This window comes from Glycine max, chromosome 5 (genome assembly GCF_000004515.6).
Source record: "Glycine max cultivar Williams 82 chromosome 5, Glycine_max_v4.0, whole genome shotgun sequence".
Classification (NCBI taxonomy): Eukaryota; Viridiplantae; Streptophyta; class Magnoliopsida; order Fabales; family Fabaceae; genus Glycine; species Glycine max.
Genome location: NC_038241.2, coordinates 23,751,426 through 23,773,854, shown reverse-complemented (window position 1 = coordinate 23,773,854; position 22,429 = coordinate 23,751,426). Strand labels below are relative to the sequence as shown.

At 38.0% G+C, this 22,429-nt stretch overlaps 1 protein-coding gene and 1 non-coding gene across 2 annotated transcripts; one reads left to right on the top strand and one right to left on the bottom strand.

The window, feature by feature from the left end:
- Window positions 1–704: 704 nt before the first annotated feature.
- On the bottom strand, window positions 705–13,350 carry LOC106798826 (uncharacterized). The gene is made up of 3 exons (XM_014776002.1): window positions 12,180–13,350; window positions 1,345–1,933; window positions 705–1,194 (listed from the first exon to the last, which is right to left on the bottom strand). Exons 1-3 carry the CDS (start codon window positions 13,348–13,350, stop codon window positions 705–707), a joined length of 2,250 nt encoding a protein of 749 aa, XP_014631488.1.
- On the top strand, window positions 9,527–9,633 carry LOC113001808 (small nucleolar RNA R71). Its single transcript, XR_003267294.1, has one exon. It is a non-coding gene; the product is annotated as a small nucleolar RNA R71 (small nucleolar RNA).
- Window positions 13,351–22,429: the final 9,079 nt, after the last annotated feature.

The following is a 22,429-nucleotide window of genomic DNA, read 5'->3' as shown; positions in this document are numbered from 1 at the left end:
TTGTGAGAACTAGAGTTTGCTTGTAATTCTGAAATTAACCTCTGAACTGCAGGATCTGAATCCCAAGAAGTTTTAATCTTTATCACCAATTCTGAAACCACCTGATGAACTGCGAGAGCTTGACAAGCAACTGGTTCCACTCGCGACAAGGCATCAACAGCTACATTATCATGTCCCTACTTATACTCAATTGAAAAATCAAACTCCATTAATTTCACCAACCACCTTTGCTGAAATGCCGTAGTCCATTGATCCGAAATGAATTTCAGGCTTCGATGATCAATTCTGATGATAAAATGAGTATTCAGTAAATAATGTCTCCATTTTTGGACAGCCATAACCACAGCCAGTAACTCCTTTTCATAAGTAGAGTAAGACTTTTGTTGATGATTCAAATGTCTACTTATGTAAGCTATAGGGTGGTGATCTTGCATTAAGACTGCTCCAATTCCCAAACTTGAAGCATCCACCTCTACCACAAAGGTTTTTGAACAGTCGGGTAAAGCCAAAACTGGAGTCTCAGTAAGCTTCTTCTTTAATTGCTGAAAAGCCAGTTTTGCTGCATCGGACCAGATAAAGTTATCTTTTTTAAGCATGTTAGTTAAGGGTTTAGCAATGCCACCATATCCCTTGACAAACCTTCTGTAATAACCAGCTAATCCTATGAAGCTTCTAAGTTGTTTCAAGGTTTGAAGTAGTGGCCACTATTCTACTGCAAGCACTTTAGCTGGATCAGTTGATACCCCCTCCTTAGAAATGAAGTGGCCAAGGTACTCTACTTTAGAAACCCCAAAATAACACTTACTCCTCTTAGCAAACAAGGAATTCGCCCTCATAGTTTCCAAAACTTTGTGTAAATGCAGCAAATTGTCTTCCAATGAACAACTATAAACCAAAATGTCATCAAAGAACACCAGTAGAAACTTCCTCAAAGACTCCTTAAAAACTGAGTTCATAAGCCCTTGAAATGTTGCAGGTGCATTAGTGAGACCAAAGGGCATCACTAAGTATTCAAAATGCCCAGCATGAGTCTTAAAAGCAGTCTTATACACATCAGCAGGATCCATTCTCTCTTGATTATATCCTGACCTCAAATCGATTTTGGAGAAAATGCTAGAACCTGCCAATTCATCCAATAGATCATCTACTAAAGGAATTGGAAACTTGTTCTTAACTGTATGCTTGTTAAGATGCCTATAATCCACACACAACCTCCATGATCCGTCTTTTTTACCCACCAAGACTACTGGGCTTGCAAAAGGACTACTGTTGTTTTGAATTATACCAGTCGACAAAGATTCCTACACCAGCTTATCAATCACATCTTTATGCTGTTTAGCATACCTGTATGGTCTCTTACTGATAGGACCAACACCTTGAACTAGTGGAATTCGATGGTCATGACCAGGTCTGTGAGGAGGTAACCCACTAGGTTCTTGAAATAAATCAGAGAACTCATCCAATAACTTGGCAAGAGTAGGAGGGACTTCTTTATCAACAACTTGAGTTGTAAGTGAGTTCAAAAGACCCATTTGTCCATCACATACTTGCAAAATTGACAAATGAACACCAGTAGACATAGCCTTCCCCAATTGTTGCTTCTTAACTGTTTTTAATCCAGTAGAGGCCCCTCTTAACACATGTCTCCTTCCCTTAACATAGAACTCCATCTGCAACTTATTAAAATTCCATACAATATCACCCAAGGAAACCAACCACTCCACTCCCAAGGCCAAATCACAGCATCCCAATGGAATGAGTAACATATCAGAAGTGAATTTGGTTTGCTGAATTATCCACTGGAATCCTCTAACAACAGCAGACACGTTTAACTGTGTACCATCAGCAACAACCATACTCAAGGAATCAAAAGCATTAATTTTGCAACCCAATTTTTTGGCCACCTCAATGTCCAGAAAATTGTGGGTACTCCCTGATCGAGGCCGTACCCGAATCAAATAAACATGAAAATGCAGTAACTAGGAAGTGATCCTAGGTCGTTTCCCAACGAGCAGTGACAAACCAAATGTTCATAATATACTTGCAGTAGCAGTAACGATTGGGCGCGGGTTTGGTTGTTTGGTAATTAAAGAGCAGAACAAGTAAACTGGAATACGAAATTACTAATATTAAAAACGGGTTGTTTCCTCTGATTCAGAAGTCATTCTCTTATCCTGGGTTATGGAGAATTCGTCCCTAACAGTCAACCACTTAATCCAACCCTATTTCAATTTACTAAGCGAAAATCAACTTAGGGTTTTCAATACGTGATTAGGCACCACATACACCAGTTAGCCCTTCGTCCATTAAGCATGAACGCAAGTTAGGCTCAGAGGCAATTAATCGAACACGAAGCGTGCACTGACTAATATTCACGAAATTGGGATAACTGGTGAAGGGAAAACTGCCAGGAAACCACATTACAAGCGAAACCTCAAAGAGAGTTGGGCTTCGTCCTCAAAAAGAAACAACACCAGAAAATCTAGCCTTCCATGGATTCAAACAGAAAACGCAAATGAAACATGAACAGAAACGTAAATGAACAGAAACGTAAATGAAAGTAGAAGAAGAAGCACGAATGAACTCGTAATTAGAAGCAGAAAACGGAAATTTGCATTAAGAACGAAAATTGTAACAAGGGAACAGAAAAACGTGAAAACCTAAAACCAAAGCTCTGAATAATGAAAATAGCATAACAGAATGCCTTGCACAAATCCCAAGGCAGCTATTTAAAAAGAGTCACTCAAAGTCACTGGGCCCTATTACAATACTCTGGCCCAAAACGAAATAAACACTGAACAATATAAAATAAAATTGCGAAATTTCCTAATTAGAAATTAACTAAGGTAAGCGCTGCTTTATTTGCCCTCTTCAAGTCCACAACTAAAATCCAGATTAAGCCCAATGTTTCATTAATTCCTGAAATTAGATTAAAAACATCAAATTAGCTAAATGAGCCTAAATAATAAAACTGCCTAATTAATTGACAATTAAGACCAATCAATAATTAAAATGGTGCAAAAAGGTTTTAGAAAATAGAAGAAAATGATGGCACATCAAAACCCCCCATACTTAGCCTTTTGCACTCCTGGGCAAAATGAAACAAAGAACAAAATCCAAGGATATCAAAGAGAGACAAACAAACACATTCATATATTTCTCAATGAACATCAAGGAATGAAAGGGATGGGTAACATCTAACATAAGGAGATCCAAAAAGTCAAGACATTCATGAAAATCATCCAAGCAACCCAATCATGGCAAAATAGTTAATCAGCTCAAGAATGAAAAGTGATAAAGCCTCACAAGATATACACTTTATCTCTCAAGTGTCTAGGCTACTATTTACCCTCAAAGCACCCATGAAAGCAAACACCGCATAGACTTGGCAAGATTCTAAAATTGACAATCAACCCACAAACACAAGCACATGAGGATCAAAAGGTCTTTTAAGGTTGTAATGGGGCCAAGGACAAGGTATGGAGAAATATGGAATAAGTGGCTAAATCCCAAAGGAATAGAGGAGCAAAGGGGAATAAGTGCATATTAAGAAAAAAAATAAGAAAATAAAAAGAAGTAAAGATAAAATTTAAACATGAAGAGTAGAACCAAGAGTTTCATCATTCTTGTGCCATTTAAGATCTTATTCACTCAACTTTATTGCTTTTCTTTTTCTTTTTTCGAATTTTTTTTTTTTACTCTATAGCCTTTGAGAAACAACATTTCATTCAGCATGTCCAACATTTAACCAATATACAATGTACATCAAGTGTGGCCCAAAATACATCATGAAGCATAGCCAACAAAACAAGTTGTCCAATGAAACAAAAACCCCCCACACTTATTCCCAAAACAATTCCAAAGCTCCAAAATTCCTTAAGGATATGGTGATATCATGGTTTTTCACTTAAGGCTTGTAGTGAGCTTCAAAACAAGGAAAGGGAAACAAGGCTCAAAAGGGCTATCAAAGGAATTAATTCAAGGTAAGTCCATTTGGCTAGAAGCTTATAAGAACAAAATTGCCTCAATCATTTCCAAATATGCATGTGAATTAGGATGCATCAACAAGAATCAAGCCAAGGCTATTGTGCAAGCAATCAATGGGGAAAAACACACCAAATGATTATGATGATGGATGGCTCAAATTCTCACAAAGGTAAAATCATCACTTTCAAATTGAGCTTTCAAAACTATCATGACAAGTAGAGAAAAATCAAGGATTTCAAGTCACAAAATGTCAAGAACTTTTATTTTCAAAACAATTACCCATTTCTTGAACATATCCTATAATTCAAAGAAAAACATGCAAAGTCGTACGTGCACACAAAATTGACCCAAAATATTAAACTAAAAATCTGACGAAACTAACAACATTAACAAATTAACACAACTAACAAATTAACAAAACCAACAAAACTAGCAAAACCAAAGAACACTCCCCCCCCCCCATACTTAAACAACACATTGTCCTCAATGTAGCACAATTAAAAGATTAAAAACAATTAAATCATCAAAGAGAATCGGACAAGTGTAATAAAAGCAAAGAAGGAGATAGGAAAAGAAAAACTCCCTAAGTCATGGTGGAGGAAGAGTAGGGTGGAGTAAGGAAGTCTCTTCCACCACTACGTCCACTAAAGAAGGGTTCGTGAGGAATGACTTAAGTCGATGTTCGTTGACCTTGAAGCTCTTGTTTGTGGAGTCGCTTTTGATCTCAACTATACCATAAGGAAAAACATTAGTAACAACAAAAGGACCAATCCACTTAGACCTCAACTTACCACTCATGAGTCCAAGCCTAGAATTATACAATAACACTTTTTGCCCAACCACGAAGTCTTTTTTAACTATCATGCTATCATGGAACTTCTTGGTCTTTTCTTTGTAGAACTTGGCATTCTCGTAGGCTTCTAGGCGGATTTCATCTAACTCACTCAGTTGCAACTTTCTTTCCTCACCAGCTTGATCCATAGAGAAGTTGCAAGTCTTCACTGCCCAGTAAGCTTTGTGCTCAATTTCCACTGGAAGATGACATGCCTTTCCAAAGACAACCCGATAAGGAGACATTCCGATGGGTGCTTTGTAGGCAGTTCGATGTGCCCAGAGAGCATCATCAAGCCTGGTACTCCAATCTTTCCTGCTTGGCTGCACAATCTTCTCTAAAATTCGCTTGATTTCTCGGTTAGAAATTTCTGCCTGTCCATTGGTCTGGGGGTGGTATGGTGTGGATACCCTGTGTACCACCCCGTACTTTTTAAGCAGGGCATGCATTGTCCTGTTGCAAAAATGGGTTCCTTGATCACTAACAATTGCTTTAGGTACTCCAAACCTGCAAAACAGATTAGACCTGACAAAGTCTGCGACAACTTTAGCATCATTAGTTCTAGTGGGCTTGGCTTCCACCCATTTTGAAACATAGTCAACTGCAAGGAGAATGTAAACATAACCAAAAGAGACAGGAAAAGGACCCATGAAATCTATACCCCAGACATCAAACACCTCACAAAATAGCATAGGTTGTTGAGGCATTTGTTGTCGCCATGTAAGTGTATTTCCTGCTCTCTGACACTGCTCACAAGTGCTGCAGATCTTCCACGCATCTTTAAAGATGGTGGGCCAATAAAAACCACAATCAAGCACTTTGCGAGCTGTCCTTTGAACACCCAGATGACCTCCCGGTGCGGAAGAATGACAGGACTGCAGGACTGAGTCAGTCTCATGATCTGGAATGCACCGTCTAATGACCTGATCACTGCACAATTTCCACTAGTAGGGGTCATCCCAAATAAAATGCTTAGCATCACTTTTAATTTTATCTTTTTGGGCCTTAGATGCTAAGGGAGGAAAAATAGAGGCAACTAAATAATTGACAATGTTAGCAAACCAGGGAGTAGAAAGAGAGTCAGAAATACTACACAATATATACAAATGATCATCCGGGAAATCATCCCGAATAGGTGAATCTGCATCAGAGACACGTTCGATCCGACTCAAATGATCAGCAACTAGATTTTGTGCTCCGCTCCTATCACGGATCTCCAAGTCAAACTCTTGGAGCCAGAGCATCCATCGGATCAACCTAGGCTTAAAATCAGCCTTCTTCAACAAGTACTTTAGAGCTGCATGGTCAGTATAAACAATAATGCGAGTACCAAGCAAATAAGATCGAAATTTTTCAAGAGCAAAAATTATGGCTAGAAGCTCTTTCTCAGTAGTAGTATAATTTGCTTAGGCAGCATCTAAAGTCCTAGAAGCATAATATATCACCCTGGGCAATTTATCAATTTTCTGAGCAAGGACAGCCCCCAATGCATAATTTGATGCATCACACATAAGCTCAAAAGGGGCTGTCCAATCGGGTGCCTGGATGATGGGGGTGGTAGTCAACGCTCTTTTGAGGCAATCAAAAGCCTCTTTGCATCTGTCAGTAAAGTCAAACTCCACCTCCTTTTGCAACAAGTTGGACAGTGGAAGGGCTACTTTGCTAAAATCCCTTATAAAGCGCCTGTAGAATCCTGCATGACCAAGAAAAGATCGCACCTCTCGCACACAAGAGGGGTAAGGCAATTGTGAAATAACAGAAATTTTTGCAGGATCTACTTCAATACCCTTATTGGAAATAATGTGGCCTAAAACTATACCTTGCTCAACCATAAAATGACATTTTTCAAAATTTAGAACAAGGTTAGTTTCAATGCATCTATTCAAAACTTTTTCCAAACTATTCAAACAACCATCAAAAGAGGATCCATATACAATGAAATCATCCATAAACACCTCTATGCAATTTTCTAAAAAATCACTGAAAATACTAATCATGCACCGCTGGAAGGTACCAGGGGCATTGCACAGGCCGAAAGGCATCCTCCTATAAGCAAAAGTGCCGAAGGGGCAGGTGAATGTGGTCTTTTCCTGATCCTCAGGAGCAATAGTAATTTGCATATAACCAGAAAAACCATCAAGGAAACAATAGTGGGATTTACCTGCTAGGCGTTCAAGCATCTGGTCAATGAATGGCAGGGGAAAATGGTCCTTTTTGGTAACCTGGTTCAGCCTCCTATAGTCAATGCAGACTCTCCAACTGTTCTGCACCCGAGTAGGAATCAGCTCCTCCTTCTCATTTCTGATCACTGTGAGGCCAGTCTTCTTCGGGATTACCTGGACGGGACTCACCCATTGGCTATCGGAGATAGGATAAATGATTCCAGCTTGCAAAAGCTTGGTTATCTCCTTCTTCACTACATCAAGAATCACCGGGTTGAGTCTTCTCTGTGGTTGTCTTACTGGTTTAGCTCCATCCTCTAAATTTATTCGATGCATACATGTGGATGGGCTAATACCAGGAATGTCCGCTAGGGTCCAGCCTATAGCCTTCTTATGCTTCTTGAGAACTGACAACAACTTCTCCTCTTGCTCATCAACAAGGGAGGCAGATATAATCACTGGAAAACTCTTGCTATCATCCAAGTAAGCGTATTTTAAATTTGATGGCAGAGGCTTCAATTCTGGTGTGGTCGGCTGGACAGTGGTAGAAGGAGATGGTTTCTCAGCCTTTACCTCATAAAGAAAGTCAGAGGTATGTGTACTTCCTGAAACATGGTTAGTCCTATCTGACTCTATAAAATCAATCTCGAGAGGTAAAACACCACCACCAGACATGCAATCAATATCACTCTCAGATTCACTCTCAGCATCAAATTCAGACATATGATCAAGTACAATTTCAGACTCAATGCATGAAGAGTGAGAGGCATGCAGATTAGAATAAAGATCAGTCATGTATTCATCAACAACATGGTTAATTATTTCAGCACGAAATACAAAAAGATCTTCAGATGGGTATTTCATAGCATCCAGAATATTAAAATGAACAGTTATGTCACCAAATTCCATAGACAGTGTGCCTGCATAAACATTTATCTTAGTTCTAGCAGTTTTCATAAAGGGTATGCCTAGAATGATGGGAACTGATCCTTGAGAAAATCCATCTTCCATATTCAAGATATAAAAATCAACAGGGAAAATCAGTTCACCAACTCTAACTAAGACATCTTCTATGAAACCAACATGATAGGCAACACTTCTATTAGCTAAATGAATTACCACATCAGTTGACTGCAAGGGACCTAGAGATAGAGAATTAAAAATCGACAGAGGCATAACACTAACAGAGGCTCCTAAATCTAGCATGGCATTGTCAAACTTACTATTCCCTATAATACAAGGTATGTTGAATGTACCTGGATCTTTGCATTTTTTAGGAATTTGAGGAACAGATTTACCAATCAATGCGGAGACATTTCTGCCCATGCTAATTCGTTCACTTCCTTTAAGCTTCCGCTTATTAGTGCACAGCTCCTTCAAGAATTTGGCATATCTTGGAATTTGCTTTATTGCATCCAACAGAGGTATGTTTACCTCTACCTTTCTAAACGTTTCCAAGATCTCTTTCTCTGCCTCTTCCATTTTTTTGTTGGAAACTGCTCTTGGAGGGAATGGAAGAGGGGGAATGTGCTGCTTCTGCAAATCAGAATTACCTGTGGAAGAAGATTCACCTACACAAAAATTGTTAGGTAAATTTTTGTCATCACCTTTTTCTGGAATAGAGTGAAGTTTGGCAGGTTCATTTGTAGATGAGGAAGGTGCTACGGGTTGAGGTCCTTAACATTGCTTTCCCGACCTCAATGAAATGGCACTGGCATTTTTGGGATTTTGGACAGCTTGAGAAGGCAGCTTGTCAGAATTCTGGGACTGTTGTTGATTCAATTGGGTAGCCAATTGTCCCATCTGATTGGTTAAGCTCTGAATGGAGGCTCTGGTTTCTTGTTGAAACTGCATGTTCTGCATAGTCATTTGCCTCACAAGTTCTTCGAGGGAAGGTTGTGGAGGGGCCTCAACTGTTGGCTGTTTCTGGGGTTGTTGCTGTTGTTGGATTGGTGGAGGAATGTATGGTCTGCTTGGGCCAGCAGCATTTTGGAAGGAAGGAGCAGGTTGTTGTTGTTGTTGCTGAGGGCTGGACCATCTGAGGTTAGGGTGATTCCTCCATCCAGGGTTGTATCTGTTGCTGGAGAGGTCATAATTGCTCTACTGTGGAGGTTGAGGAGGTCTATTGTAAATATTTGCAACATAAGCTTCAAGCTGCTCAATTGCTCCAGGTTGCTGCATGGAAGGGCAAAGGTCTGTATGGTAGTCAGCAGAGGAGCACAAACCACAAACCCTTGCGACAGGTACAGATTTCTGATTCAAGGCCAGCTGGGTTACCAAGTTAACCAATGCATCCAGTTTGCCTTCAAGCTTCTTAGTTTCAGATGATGCAGATGGGTTTGTAGCTACCTCATGCACTCCTCTAATGACTATGGCATCATTTCTGGCGCTAAACTGCTGGGAGTTGGAGGCCATCTTCTCAATTAAATTTCTGGCTTCAGCAGGAGTCATGTCTCCAAGGGCTCCACCACTGGCAGCATCTATCATACTTCTCTCCATATTACTGAGTCCTTCATAAAAATATTGGAGAAGAAGTTGTTCTGAAATCTGATGGTGGGGGCAACTGGCACATAGTTTCTTAAATCTCTCCCAGTACTCATACAGGCTCTCTCCACTGAGTTGTCTAATACCTGAGATATCCTTCCTGATGGCTGTGGTCCTGGAAGCAGGGAAAAATTTTTCTAAGAATACTCTCTTAAGGTCATCCCAGCTCGTGATGGACCTTGGAGCAAGGTAATACAGCAGTCCTTTGCCACTCCCTCTAATGAATGAGGAAAAGCCTTCAGAAATATGTGATCCTCTTGAACATCTAGGGGTTTCATGGTGGAGCAGACAATGTGAAATTCTTTCAAATGTTTGTGCGGGTCTTCACCTGCAAGGCCATGAAACTTTGGAAGCAAATGAATCAGTCCAGTTTTAAGAACATATGGGACATCCTCATCAGGGTATTGGATGCACAAGCTTTCGTAGGTGAAATTAGGTGCAGCCATTTCCCTTAGAGTCCTCTCACGAGGTGGAGGTTGTGCCATGTTCTCAGAATGTGCAAAATCAGAATGCTCAGAATCAGAATGCTCAAAATTATAATGCTCAAGATCAGGATGTTCAAAATCACCAATAATAGAATGCACAGATTCACCAGTTATGGAATGCTCAGAATGATCAAAAGGTATAAAATGATGCCTAACTAATCTATGAAATGTCCTATCTATCTCAGGATCAAAGGGTTGTAAGTCAGATGGATTGCCTCTAGTCATACACTACATTCAGCATGCACACAACTAGTTGCCTTGTCATGTAAATAAAGGTGTAGGTTTGAACTACAGCTACCCTCAAATGATATCCAAATGACTTGAAATTTTGTGAGCAACCCTATAAAATGATGAGAAGATAGCACAAAAAATTTCAGACAAAAATTCAAAGTCTAACTATGAAAGCTAAAAATGGTAGGTTAAGAAAAATAAGTGAATAAAACTTGAAAAATAAAAAAATTTTGACAGAATCGCTTTTTTTGGACGATGGAGACCTCAGCCGGCCTATGCCGGCTGCCATGGCGTAGGAAATATTTTTCTACCCCAAATGCATATATAATAATTGCGATTCTGATAACCGGAGCAAAAGTTATGGCCGTTTGAAGTTTTGACAAACACAAAATTTGCTAGTTTTTTGGAACTTTCAAATCTGACCAAACTAAAGGCTCTAGCTATTTTTCCCACAAAATATGGATTAAAAGAAGTTATCACAAAAAAATTCAGCCAAAAATAACAACCCTAGCTACTAAAACAAAAAATCTCAAATAATTCAGCATGGGTGGTCGCTAAAATCCGTCTCTAATTGATTTCTACTACTACTCTGTTTTTGCCGCAAGCACAATCTTCACAGCAAAACACCCAAGACTGAAACAGGGGAAACGCTTAATGGGAAAACTGAAACAGAACACACATTAAACAAAATACCAGGACACTAAACAACACGAACACACATACTAACACAATACTAACAATTTAAACATAAAACACGAAAGGATTAAACACACAACACTAGCTAGCTATTATGAACCTTTGGACACTGCTCCCCGGCAATGGCGCCAAATTTGATCGAGGTCGTACCCGAATCAAATAAACATGAAAATGCAGTAACTAGGAAGTGATCCTAGGTCGTTTCCCAACGAGCAGTGACAAACCAAATGTTCATAATATACTTGCAGTAGCAGTAACGATTGGGGGGGTTTGGTTGTTTGGTAATTAAAGAGCAGAACAAGTAAACTGGAATACGAAACTACTAATATTAAAAACGGGTTGTTTCCTCTGATTCAGAAGCCATTCTCTTATCCTGGGTTATGGAGAATTCGTCCCTAACAGTCAACCACTTAATCCAACCCTATTTCAATTTACTAAGCGAAAATCAACTTAGGATTTTCAATACGTGATTAGGCACCACATACACCAGTTAGACCTTCGTCCATTAAGCATGAATGCAAGTTAGGCTCAGAGGCAATTAATTGAACACGAAGCGTGCACTGATTAATATTCACGAAATTGGGATAACTGGTGAAGGGAAAACTGCCAGGAAACCACATTACAAGCGAAACCTCAAAGAGAGTTGGGCTTCGTCCTCAAAAGGAAACAACACCAGAAAATCTAGCCTTCCATGGATTCAAACAGAAAACGCAAATGAAACATGAACAGAAACGTAAATGAAAGTAGAAAAGAAGCACGAATGAACTCGTAATTAGAAGCAGAAAACGGAAATTTGCATTAAGAACGAAAATTGTAACAAGGGAACAGAAAAACGTGAAAACCTAAAACCAAAGCTCTGAATAATGAAAATAGCATAACAGAATGCCTTGCACGAATCCCAAGGTAGCAATTTAAAAAGAGTCACTCAAAGTCACTGGGCCCTATTACAATACTCTGGCCCAAAACGAAATAAACACTGAACAACATAAAATAAAATTGCGAAATTTCCTAATTAGAAATTAACTAAGGTAAGCGCTGCTTTATTTGCCCTCTTCAAGTCCACAACTAAAATCCGGATTAAGCCCAATGTTTCATTAATTCCTGAAATTAGATTAAAAACATCAAATTAGCTAAATGAGCCCAAATAATAAAACTGCCTAATTAATTGACAATTAAGACCAATCAATAATTAAAATGGTGCAAAAAGGTTTTAGAAAATAGAAGAAAATGATGGCACATCACTCCCACTGTCAATCAACATATGGAGAGGCTTCTTTTGGTAATAGCCTGTCACACGCATGGTGTGGAAATTGGCAATTCCTGTGAGGGCATGGACAGAAATTTGAGGATCTATAGAGCTGGACCCCGTTGAGTTTTCAAGCAACACTTCTTCCTCTGCACCCTCCTGTAACTCATCCACTTCCATCACATGCAACTGCAGTGTTTTATGACTCAAACCATGCTCAGGCGTAAAGGGTTCATCACAGAAATAACATAACCCTTTTGCTCTTCTATCACTCATATACGCAGGGGTTAAAGTTTTAGAGGCTTGCTGCTTTATTTTGGGTATATCTTGTGTCTTGGAAATAGTTTTAGGAGGTGTAGGTAACAATGGTGGTTTAGAAGAAACCTCAGGTTTAGACTGTTTATTCCAAGATTTTGTAACAGAACCATGCACAGTTGCTGCCTCATGCATTTTTGCTAATGTGAAGGCCCGTCGGACAGAATTTGGTTGAAACATTCGAACTCTGGACTTCTTGTTTAAGCCCCCCCCCGAAAAGCAACTTAGCCTATGCTCCTCACTCAAATCCAAGCGAGCTACAATATCATCAAAAGCTTCATGGTATTCCCCTATCGATCCCTTCTGCCCCAATTGCATCAATTCAGCCATAGGATCATCACATACTTTGCCAAACCTTTCAATTAAAATCCTTGTATATTCTGACCAAGGTGGTAGGTTCTGCAATCCTACAGATTTCACATAAGAGCTATGCCATTGAAGGGCCTTCCCTTCGAAATGTACCACCACCAACCTTACCTTAAACTCCTCAAGTGTATTATCAATAGAGAAAAATGTATCACATTGGATTAACCATTGTTTAACATCACTACCAGAGAAACGCAGAAAATCAATTCTAGCTAGACGTGTTCTGCAAGAATAAGAAGATCTCTCACCTCGAATTGGGCTTCCCCCCGTTGGAGAATGAGTTTTACCCTTACTGTTATTGCGTATAAGGTCATGCATTTGCTGCGATATCGACAAGGCTAATGACAGTGTCAGGGAATCATGAAGAGTTTGCTGCATCGAAGCTGCCATCTCCATGAATCTTTCATCAATCTTGGAACTGAGACGATTCTCCACGCGATCTTCAATTTCATGCTCAAGAACGTGATTATGTGTAGCATCCGCCATGGCTGGTCACGCTAGGAAGGTTACAGGCTGATACCACTTGTTATGGTAATTCTAGGATGAGACTCGAAGAATTACAAAGAAGAGTAGGGACGCCAATGAAAGAACGGCCTTCGAATCTTATTAGAAAGGAAATTGAGATACAAGAGTGTTTACAAATTCTGCTCCCCTGAATCAGAGGAATCAATCTCTATTTATGCCTCACCACTCCCCCCTTGGGAAGGTTTGTTATTCTGTTATTCTAACTACCCATCCCTTTCTTGACTTACTTACAAGAATATCCCGTATCACCCCTTTATGTTCCCATACTCAAGATCATAATAAAAACTAGATGCAGAAGCATATCTGGGTTAGCCATAATGAAAATGATGATAAACATTGGTGTTTTATGATCTTCCAACTGTAGAGAGTCCTTTTTTTTTCTTTCTCTCAATTTTTTTGTCCTGACGAGGAGGATTGTACGCGTTGCTCTGGGACCATAAGCCCTTATATTGGTAACTTCAGTTATCCCAAATTTGACAATTATAATTTGGTCCCTCATCAAATTATAATATCACTTATGGTATCTACACAATTAGCCTTTTATACTTTTATATTGATTAGACTACTTTAATATTTTGGTTAATTATATAATGGTTCTAACTCATTCAATTATGTGATATATATATGTATGACCCAAAATTGCTATCAATCTCCCATTTGTTATTACATGCCTTGAGCATATTCTAAAAATCTTGTTCATTGATTGCATCCGCATGTAGAACCAAAGCAGTTTTCACTGTATCAATCAAAACTAAACCCATGAATGATCATTAATGCTGACAAAATCAAATGACATAGACTCATCATGAAATGTGTAGCATGAAAATTACGTGAAGGTGGTCCGTACACGTCTATTTTCAATTGGTCCTACTTTACCTCAATTAGATCATTTAATAACCTTAATACACAAAGTGTAACAGCTGAATAATAAACCATATATATATAACCAAATATATCCAAAAGTCAATGTATGCATACATAAAATCTAACATAGAACATAAAATACATAAAAGTGACTAACTCCCACTAAACCAAAGATTCCTCGAACTATAAAACACACATGTGAGCAACATGCTCATGAAAGACCTTGGGTGGAAGTCCCTTAGTAAGAGAATCTGCTATCATGGAGTTTGTCCCTAAGTGTTCTATGAAAATCTGTCCACTATGTACCCTTTCCTTAACAACTAGGAACTTGATGTCAATATGCTTCGACTTGGTCAAGCTCCTATTGTTGTTAGAATACAATACAATTGATTTGTTGTCACAATATAATTTAAGTGGTCTTTCAATTCCTTCCACAATTTGCAGCCCCGTGACAAAATTTCTCAGCCATATTCCATGATTTGATGCCTCATAGCATGCCACAAATTTTTCCGCCATAGTGGATGAAGCAGTAAGGGTTTGCTTGGCACTAGGCCAAGAAACCGCACCATTGGCTAACATGAAAATGTAACCTGAAGTGGATCTCAAACTATCTGGGCATCCTGCAAAATCCGAGTCAGAATACCCAGTGATCTCCAATTTTGATCTGACCTCTTGTATGTGAGCATATAATACTTTGTTCTCTTCAAATACCTCATAAATCTTTTAGCTGCTTTCCAATGATCCATTCCATGATTGCTTAAATATCTGCCTAATACCCAACTATGTATGTTATATCCGGATGCGTACATACTTAGGCATACATCAAACTCCCTACAGCTGATGCATAGAGAATCTTCTACATTTCCTGAATTTCCAAATTTCCTTTTGGGCACTATTTGAGACTAAACTTGTCTCCTTTAGCAACTGGAGTATCCCCGGATTTACATTCCTGCATGCCAAACCTTTTAAGTATCTTTTCAACATAGCTCCTTTGTGATAATCCTAGAATACCCCAAGATCGATCTCGGTGTATCTGAATTCCTAATACAAAGGAGGCGTCACCAAGATCTTTCATTTCGAAGTTTCTTGATAGAAATATCTTGGTTTCGTGCAACATGCCTATATCATTAGTGGCAAGCAGTATGTCATCAACATATAAGACTAGGATAATGTACTTGCTCCCACTGAATTTGTGATACACACAATCATCAACAAGATTCATCTCGAAACCAAATGAGAGAATTACTTGATGAAATTTGTGGTACCATTGACGAGATGCCTGTTTTAGTCCATAAATGGATTTTGCTAGTTTGCAAACCATATTCTTTGGGTCTCCTGACACAAAGCTTTCTGGTTGCACCATATAAATTGTCTCATCAATGTTGCCATTGAGAAATTTCGTCTTGACATCCATTTGATGAAGCTCCAAATCATAATGTGCAACAAGAGCCATGATTGTCCTAAAAGAGTCTTTCGATGAAACTGGAGAGAAAGTCTCTTTAAAGTCAATCCCTTCCTTTTGGGTATAGCCCTTCGCCATAATATGAGCCTTATACCTCTCCACAATACCTTTGGAATCCTGTTTGGTCTTAAATATCCATTTGCAACCAATGGGTTTCACACCTTCTAGTAATGGGACAAGTTCCCAAGCCTTGTTGTCTTGCATGGACTTATACTCCTCATTCATTGCTTCAATCCACTTTTCTGAGTTGGAATCTTGCATGGCTTGATGGAAGTTGACTGGGTCATCTTCCATCATACCATTATTTTCCTCATGTTCTTGGAGAAATACCACATAATCATCTGGAATAGCACTGCTCCTTTCTCTTGTAGATCTCCACAAAGGTACTAGCTCATGAAGCATAGGTTCTTGAGGATCTTGAGTTTGTTCTTCATGAATGACCAAATTATCTTAAGTGGGGGATTCAATAACAATATCTTGTAGAGGTTCGGAATTTGTTTTATCAAAAGCAACTGTATGAATCAGTTTTGGAATTGTTACTGATTCTTCCTCTAAGACAAAGTCTCTAACCTTATTCTTCCCCCCAAACTCAATATCCTTAAAGAATGTGGTGGTTCCCATCTCAAAAATTGTCTTTAATTTAGGATCATAAAATTTATAGCCCCTAGATCTTTCAGAATAACCAATAAAGTAGCTGCTCACTGTTCGGGAGTACAATATCCTTTCATTTGGCTTATAAGGCCTTGCCTCAGCTAGACATCCCCATACCTGAAAATGTTTCAGACTAGGATTTTGCCCAACCTAAAGCTCATAAGGTGTTTTGCCAGCTGCCTTGGTTGGCACTCGATTTAGAATGTAAGCTACAGTTTTTAGTGCCTCTCCCTAGAGTGACTCTGGTAAGTTAGAATGACAAATCATGCTTCTTACCATATCCTTAAGAGTTCTGTTTCGTCTCTCAGCCACACCATTCTTTCTAGGTGACCCCGGCATGGTGTACTGTGGGACGATTCCATACTCACCATCACGGTTAGATCTGACACACTTTATTCTTTTGTTGAGTTGATTTTCAACTTCAACTTTAAATGTTTTGAACACATCCAGAGATTGTGACTTTTCATGTATAAGAAACAAGTATGCATATCTGGAGTAATCGTCTATGAATGATATAAAATATTGTTGACCATTCCACAAAGGTGTATGAAATGGCCCACAAATGTCCGTATGTATCAATTCCAAGACGTCTGTAGCCCTATATGCACTTAATTTCTTGTTTTTTTTGTCTATTTACCTTTAATGCATTCAACACAAACATCAAAGCTTGTGAAATCAATGGAATCCAAGATTCCGTTTGACACAAGTCGTTCAACTCTGTTCTTAGAAATGTGACCTAAGCACTTATGCCATAATGCTCCTGAGTTTGTATTATCAATTCTACGCTTAGTACCACGCAATTCTGCATTAAAGGGTTCACCATAGGAAGCTACAATGTCAAGTAAATATAGATTATCATTAACCATGAGTGAACTAGTTCTAACAATATCTAAATTAAAAGACAACCTGAACACATTGTTTCCAAATGAACACAAATAACCCTATTTGTCCAAATAAGAAACTGAAACCAAATTTTTTCTAAATGACGGTACAACAAAAGTGTCTTTCAAATCCAAATAAAAACCAGTACATAATAATAATCTAAAGTGCCCTATAGCTTCCACTTCCATCGATTTACCATCTCCAACATAGATCCATCTTTTAGAATCAATTGGCTTCCGGTAGCTTAGGCAACCCTGCATTAAAACACTGATGTTAGTAGTGGCACCAGAATCTAACCACCAAGTGTTTCTAGGTACTAAAGCTAAATTGACCTCAGAACAAACCAAAGTAAGAAACATACCCTTCTTTGCATGCCAAGCATGATATTTGGTACATTTCTTCTTTACATGTCCAGGCTTACTGCAAAAGAAACAACTGTCACCTTGATTTTGTTTCTTTTGTGCTAGACCCTTAGCAGCTTCATTCTTAGGCTCCTCAATCCTTTTTCTTTTGCCCTTGTCTTTAGAGGTACTCACAACATGAGCACTTTTAGTCCTTTCTTGCTTCAGCCTTTCCTCTTCTTGCACACAATATGAAATGAGCTCGTTAAGGTACCATTTCTCCTTTTGATAGTTATAAGAGATCTTAAACTAACTAAACTGTGAAGGTAGAGAAATTAACACTAAATGAATAAGCAAGTCTTCTGATAGCTCAAGCTTTAGTGCCCTTAATTTTGAAGCAATATGTGACATTCCCATAATGTATTTTCCCTGACATTTCCTTTGCCTTGATACTTCATGAAAATCAAGTTATGAAGGAGAGTGCTTGTTTCTGCCTTATCGCTTTTTGCAAAGCGCTTTTCAATTTCAGCAAGGAATTCTTTGGCACTAGTTATATCAACTAAAACAGTGCCCCTAAAGACCTCAGGAATGCCATGCTTAATGATCATAAGACTCATGTAATTTGAGTGATCCCACTTCTCATGAAGTTTCCTCTGTTTAGAGGTACTGGAATTCGTAGGAGAAGGGGGTTTCTCAATCCTTAATGCAAGGTCTAGATCCATGCAGCCAAGAACAATTTGCATATTCTCTTTCCAGTCCTTAAAATTTGTACCATTAAGAACCGGAACCGAATTCAGATTAGCAGATATAGAAGCAACAACTAAAAAGATCAAAATAAATAATACAATAAGCTCACATAACAGTCATCAATGCATTTAAATAATGGTATATCTCATCTCAAGATATCTAGTGCACCATTAATATCAAGTCTTTGGACAGTGGTATTAATTGCTAGTGATATCCTTATTGTAATGTTCAAACATTGATAATAAAAGAATATCAAATAACAAACCCATCTTTTGATGTGACTTATCATTCACATGCAAAATCTCATAATTATCAAACGTTTAACATCACAGGTGTGTATGTAAATTAGTTAAATGGTAACTTTCCTTTGGGCCAATCACCATTCATATAAATAATCACACATGTGAACATTTAACATATCTCATGAACAATCTACAGAAGAGAGGTCACTTTGGTGATATCTTGATTCAATTAGCTCATTTAAATGCTAAATAATTAAAATGATATACCATAACTAAATTTTGAACATTGATGCACCAAATCCAAAATTAAAATGTTTCTTGAGTAAATTATTTTTAACTTTATTTATTTATTTTAAATTTTAGAGGTCCATAATTATTATTTTAATATACTGCAGCGGCCTCTAAAAGTAAGAACAAACACATAAATGATGCATTTAAATTTATACCAAACGTTTTATATCATTGTTCATTCCGCAATAATGTGATAATCTTATTTGTTTCCTCAAAAACACTATATATAATGTGTGTATGTTGTCCAAACATCTTACATGAATCAAGTATGGGTGGCTCTGATACCAAATGTTAAGATTCAATTCCAAATATTGGGATTCAATCAATCAACCTAATTTGATTCAGACAATCATCAATCCGAACCACATGCTTTCTATTCACGTAGAGAGAAATTATTGTACAGACATGAATAGAACCCCTTTGTGTTCCCATACTCAAAATCATGATGAAAACTAGATGCGGAAGTATACCTGGATTAGCCATAATAGACTGATGACAAAAGGTTGATCAGAAGATTGGTTTTATGATCTTCCAATTGTAGAGAGCCCTTTTTTTCTTTCTCTGAATTGTAGAGAAAACTGTACGCATTACGTTGCTCTCTATAAATGGGGACCATAACCCCCTATATTGGTAACTACCATCAGTTGCTCCAAATTTGACAATTATAATTTGGCCCCTCATCAAATTATAATATCACTGATGGTATCTACACAATTAGCCTTTCATGACATATATGCCCTTAGTCATACTTTTATATTGATTAGACCACTTTAATATTTTGGCTAATTATATAATGGCCCTAACTCATTCAATTATGTGATATATATATATATATGTATGACCCAAAATTGCTAACAGAGGTTTCTCCTCTTGGGTGGTTCAATGCATTGCAGCTGCCCCACTTCACGATGTAATTACGCCCCTGCCCATGGTTTTAAATTCCGATTGTGATTCTGTATATTGCAAAAGTTTTAAGAAAATACAGCTCATGTGGCTGCAATTGTGGTCACGAGTGCAGTGGCGACGAATAAAAAGCCTTGATGATGTGGCCAAAGCCAAGGCCCCTGCCATGAAAGAAGAATTTGCAAACCTTTTCAGAGAGGTTATGAACTTCCATAGCTCTGCTCCTTTTGATTGAACTCCTAGAACAAATCGACTTTGGTGGAATTGGAACCTTTTCTACCAATGCCTCACCCTCCTACATTCACAACTTGTCAAGCAAGCAATAAAAGTGTTATTATATAACAATCATGCACACAAAAGACAAAACAGAACACCACAAAATATTAATATAAAACTATGGGTTTGAGTCTAATGACTTATAAGGTAAAAATTATCCCCACTTATTTACTTTGTTGCACTATTTCTCACCGATGTTAGTACTACTTGAATTTTTCATAATATGCCCTTCAGGGTCAAACACTTTTGGGACTATACCACTTGAATTTTTCATAATATGCTCTTCACGCCAAGTACTTTTGGGTTTGACGTGTAGATAATATGTGAGTGATCTTTTACAAAATCCAACAAGGACTAATGCTAATTTATAACAATATATAAAGGGGATATCCCCTTTTGGTGTACACATTTCCTTTGCAGTCTGTTTGGATGGAGAAATTTAATAGGGTAATTCAATTTTTTAAAGGATTTTAATTATTTTTCAGTTAAATAAGGTGTTTGGATAAAAATTTGAAAAGAAATTGAAATTTCAGTATTTTGTTCAGGTATTTTAATTAACTAAAATATTAGGATTTCAAATTCTTTTAAAAATGAAAGAATTTGAAATTCTTTTGTGATACAATAGGTTCTCTCTCGCTCCTTCATTCTTGCAACAATTTCTCACTCTTCTCTCTCTCTCTTGCAACAGTTTCTCCCTCCGTACTATTTCGAGAACCTCCGCACTTGTTCAGCTGTCGGCAGTGGTTTCTGGTGACTGCGCCGGAAACGAAGAAGAAAAAGAAGGTGATTGTGTTAGGATACGACAAGTTTTCTCTCGCTCCTTCATTCTTGCGACAATTTCTCACTCTTCTTTCTCTCTCTCTCTCTCTCTTGCAATAGTTTCTCCCTCCGCCCTATTCCGAGAACCTCCGCACTTGTTTAGCTGCCGGCGGTGGTTCCTGGTGACTACGTCAGAAATGAAGAAGAAAAAGAATGTGATTGTGGTTTCTTGACCTACTGGTTTCGGCAAGAGCTGCCTCGCATTGGAACTCACAAAGCCCCTCAACGGCGAAATCGTCAGTGCCGACTCCGTCCAGGTAATATACATAATTTCATAAGAGATGAACAACAAAGTGATCCAATTTTGGAAGCCCAAGACTTGGAACTTTTATCTGTTGTTGACAATGAGTTAATCAATCAACAAATGGAAAGAGTCACAAATAATATTGGAGATGAAGTCACAACTATCCAAGCAACTGAGGATGGACAAGATTCCATGATACTTTAGCAATGAATATGATTGCCACCTATCAAATAAGAAGAAACTTTGATTAGGGAGATGTTTTTAGTGGATTTGGATTTTGTTTCTTGTGTAATTGACTCTATACTCATGTATGTGTGATACTTTGGATTTTGTATTTCATAATACTTTGGATTTTGTTTTCTTGTTATGTGTAATTAATTTTATACTTTCGTAGAATGCTAATTTGACATGTCTCACCTTTATATATATGTAATTATATATGTGAGATTATTTTTTTTGTCTAGAGAAATGGAATCAAGCAATGTGAAGAACAAGTCAAGTGGAAAAAGAAAGATGTCTAGTGAGGACACAAGAAGTTACTTTGCATGGAACTTGGAAATTGAGCGTGTGCTAGCTGATGTGCTTAGAGATCAAAGAAATTTGGGCAATAAAGGTGATGGAAATTGGAAAGCAGTAGCATAAAGTATTGTAGCTCAAATTTTGTCCAAGCGTTTTGGAGTTCACCTCATGGCAGATAATGTTAAGAATCATTTTAAGCTTTGGAGAACATGGTATGGAATTGTGAGTGACATTCTTAGTCAAAGTGGATTTGACTGGAATAGCACAAAGTACATGATTACCGTTGAAAATGAAATTGCATGGAATGAATATGTTAAGGTAGTCAATCATCTTTTAACTTTATTCAATTGTAGTTATTATTTGTGTTTTTATTAACATGTTTCTATTTTTTTTTCAAGTCACATGAAGAGGCCAAATGATTTCGATTCAAAGTCATTCCTAATTGGGATGATATTGTTGACCTATGTGCAAAGGATAGAGCTACTGGACTCGGAGCAGAAAATGCATTAGATGTAGATGATATCATGAGCAAAGAAACAAATGAAGAGGAAGCAATTCATAGTGCGAGTTTTGACTTAGAGGGATCAAGTTCCGCCACAAGAAAAAACATTCGTCCAAGTAAGAGTGGAGAGAAAGAAGGGATGATTTCCTCAATGAAAGAAGTAGTTGAGTCATTGAAAGAATTTGTTGAAGTGACTAAGAAGAAGATGGAGAACAAAAAATAGATGGAGATAAAAGAAGTTCAAGAAGTGGTACATGAAGTGGTGAGTGAGCTAGATAATATACCTAATTTTAATGG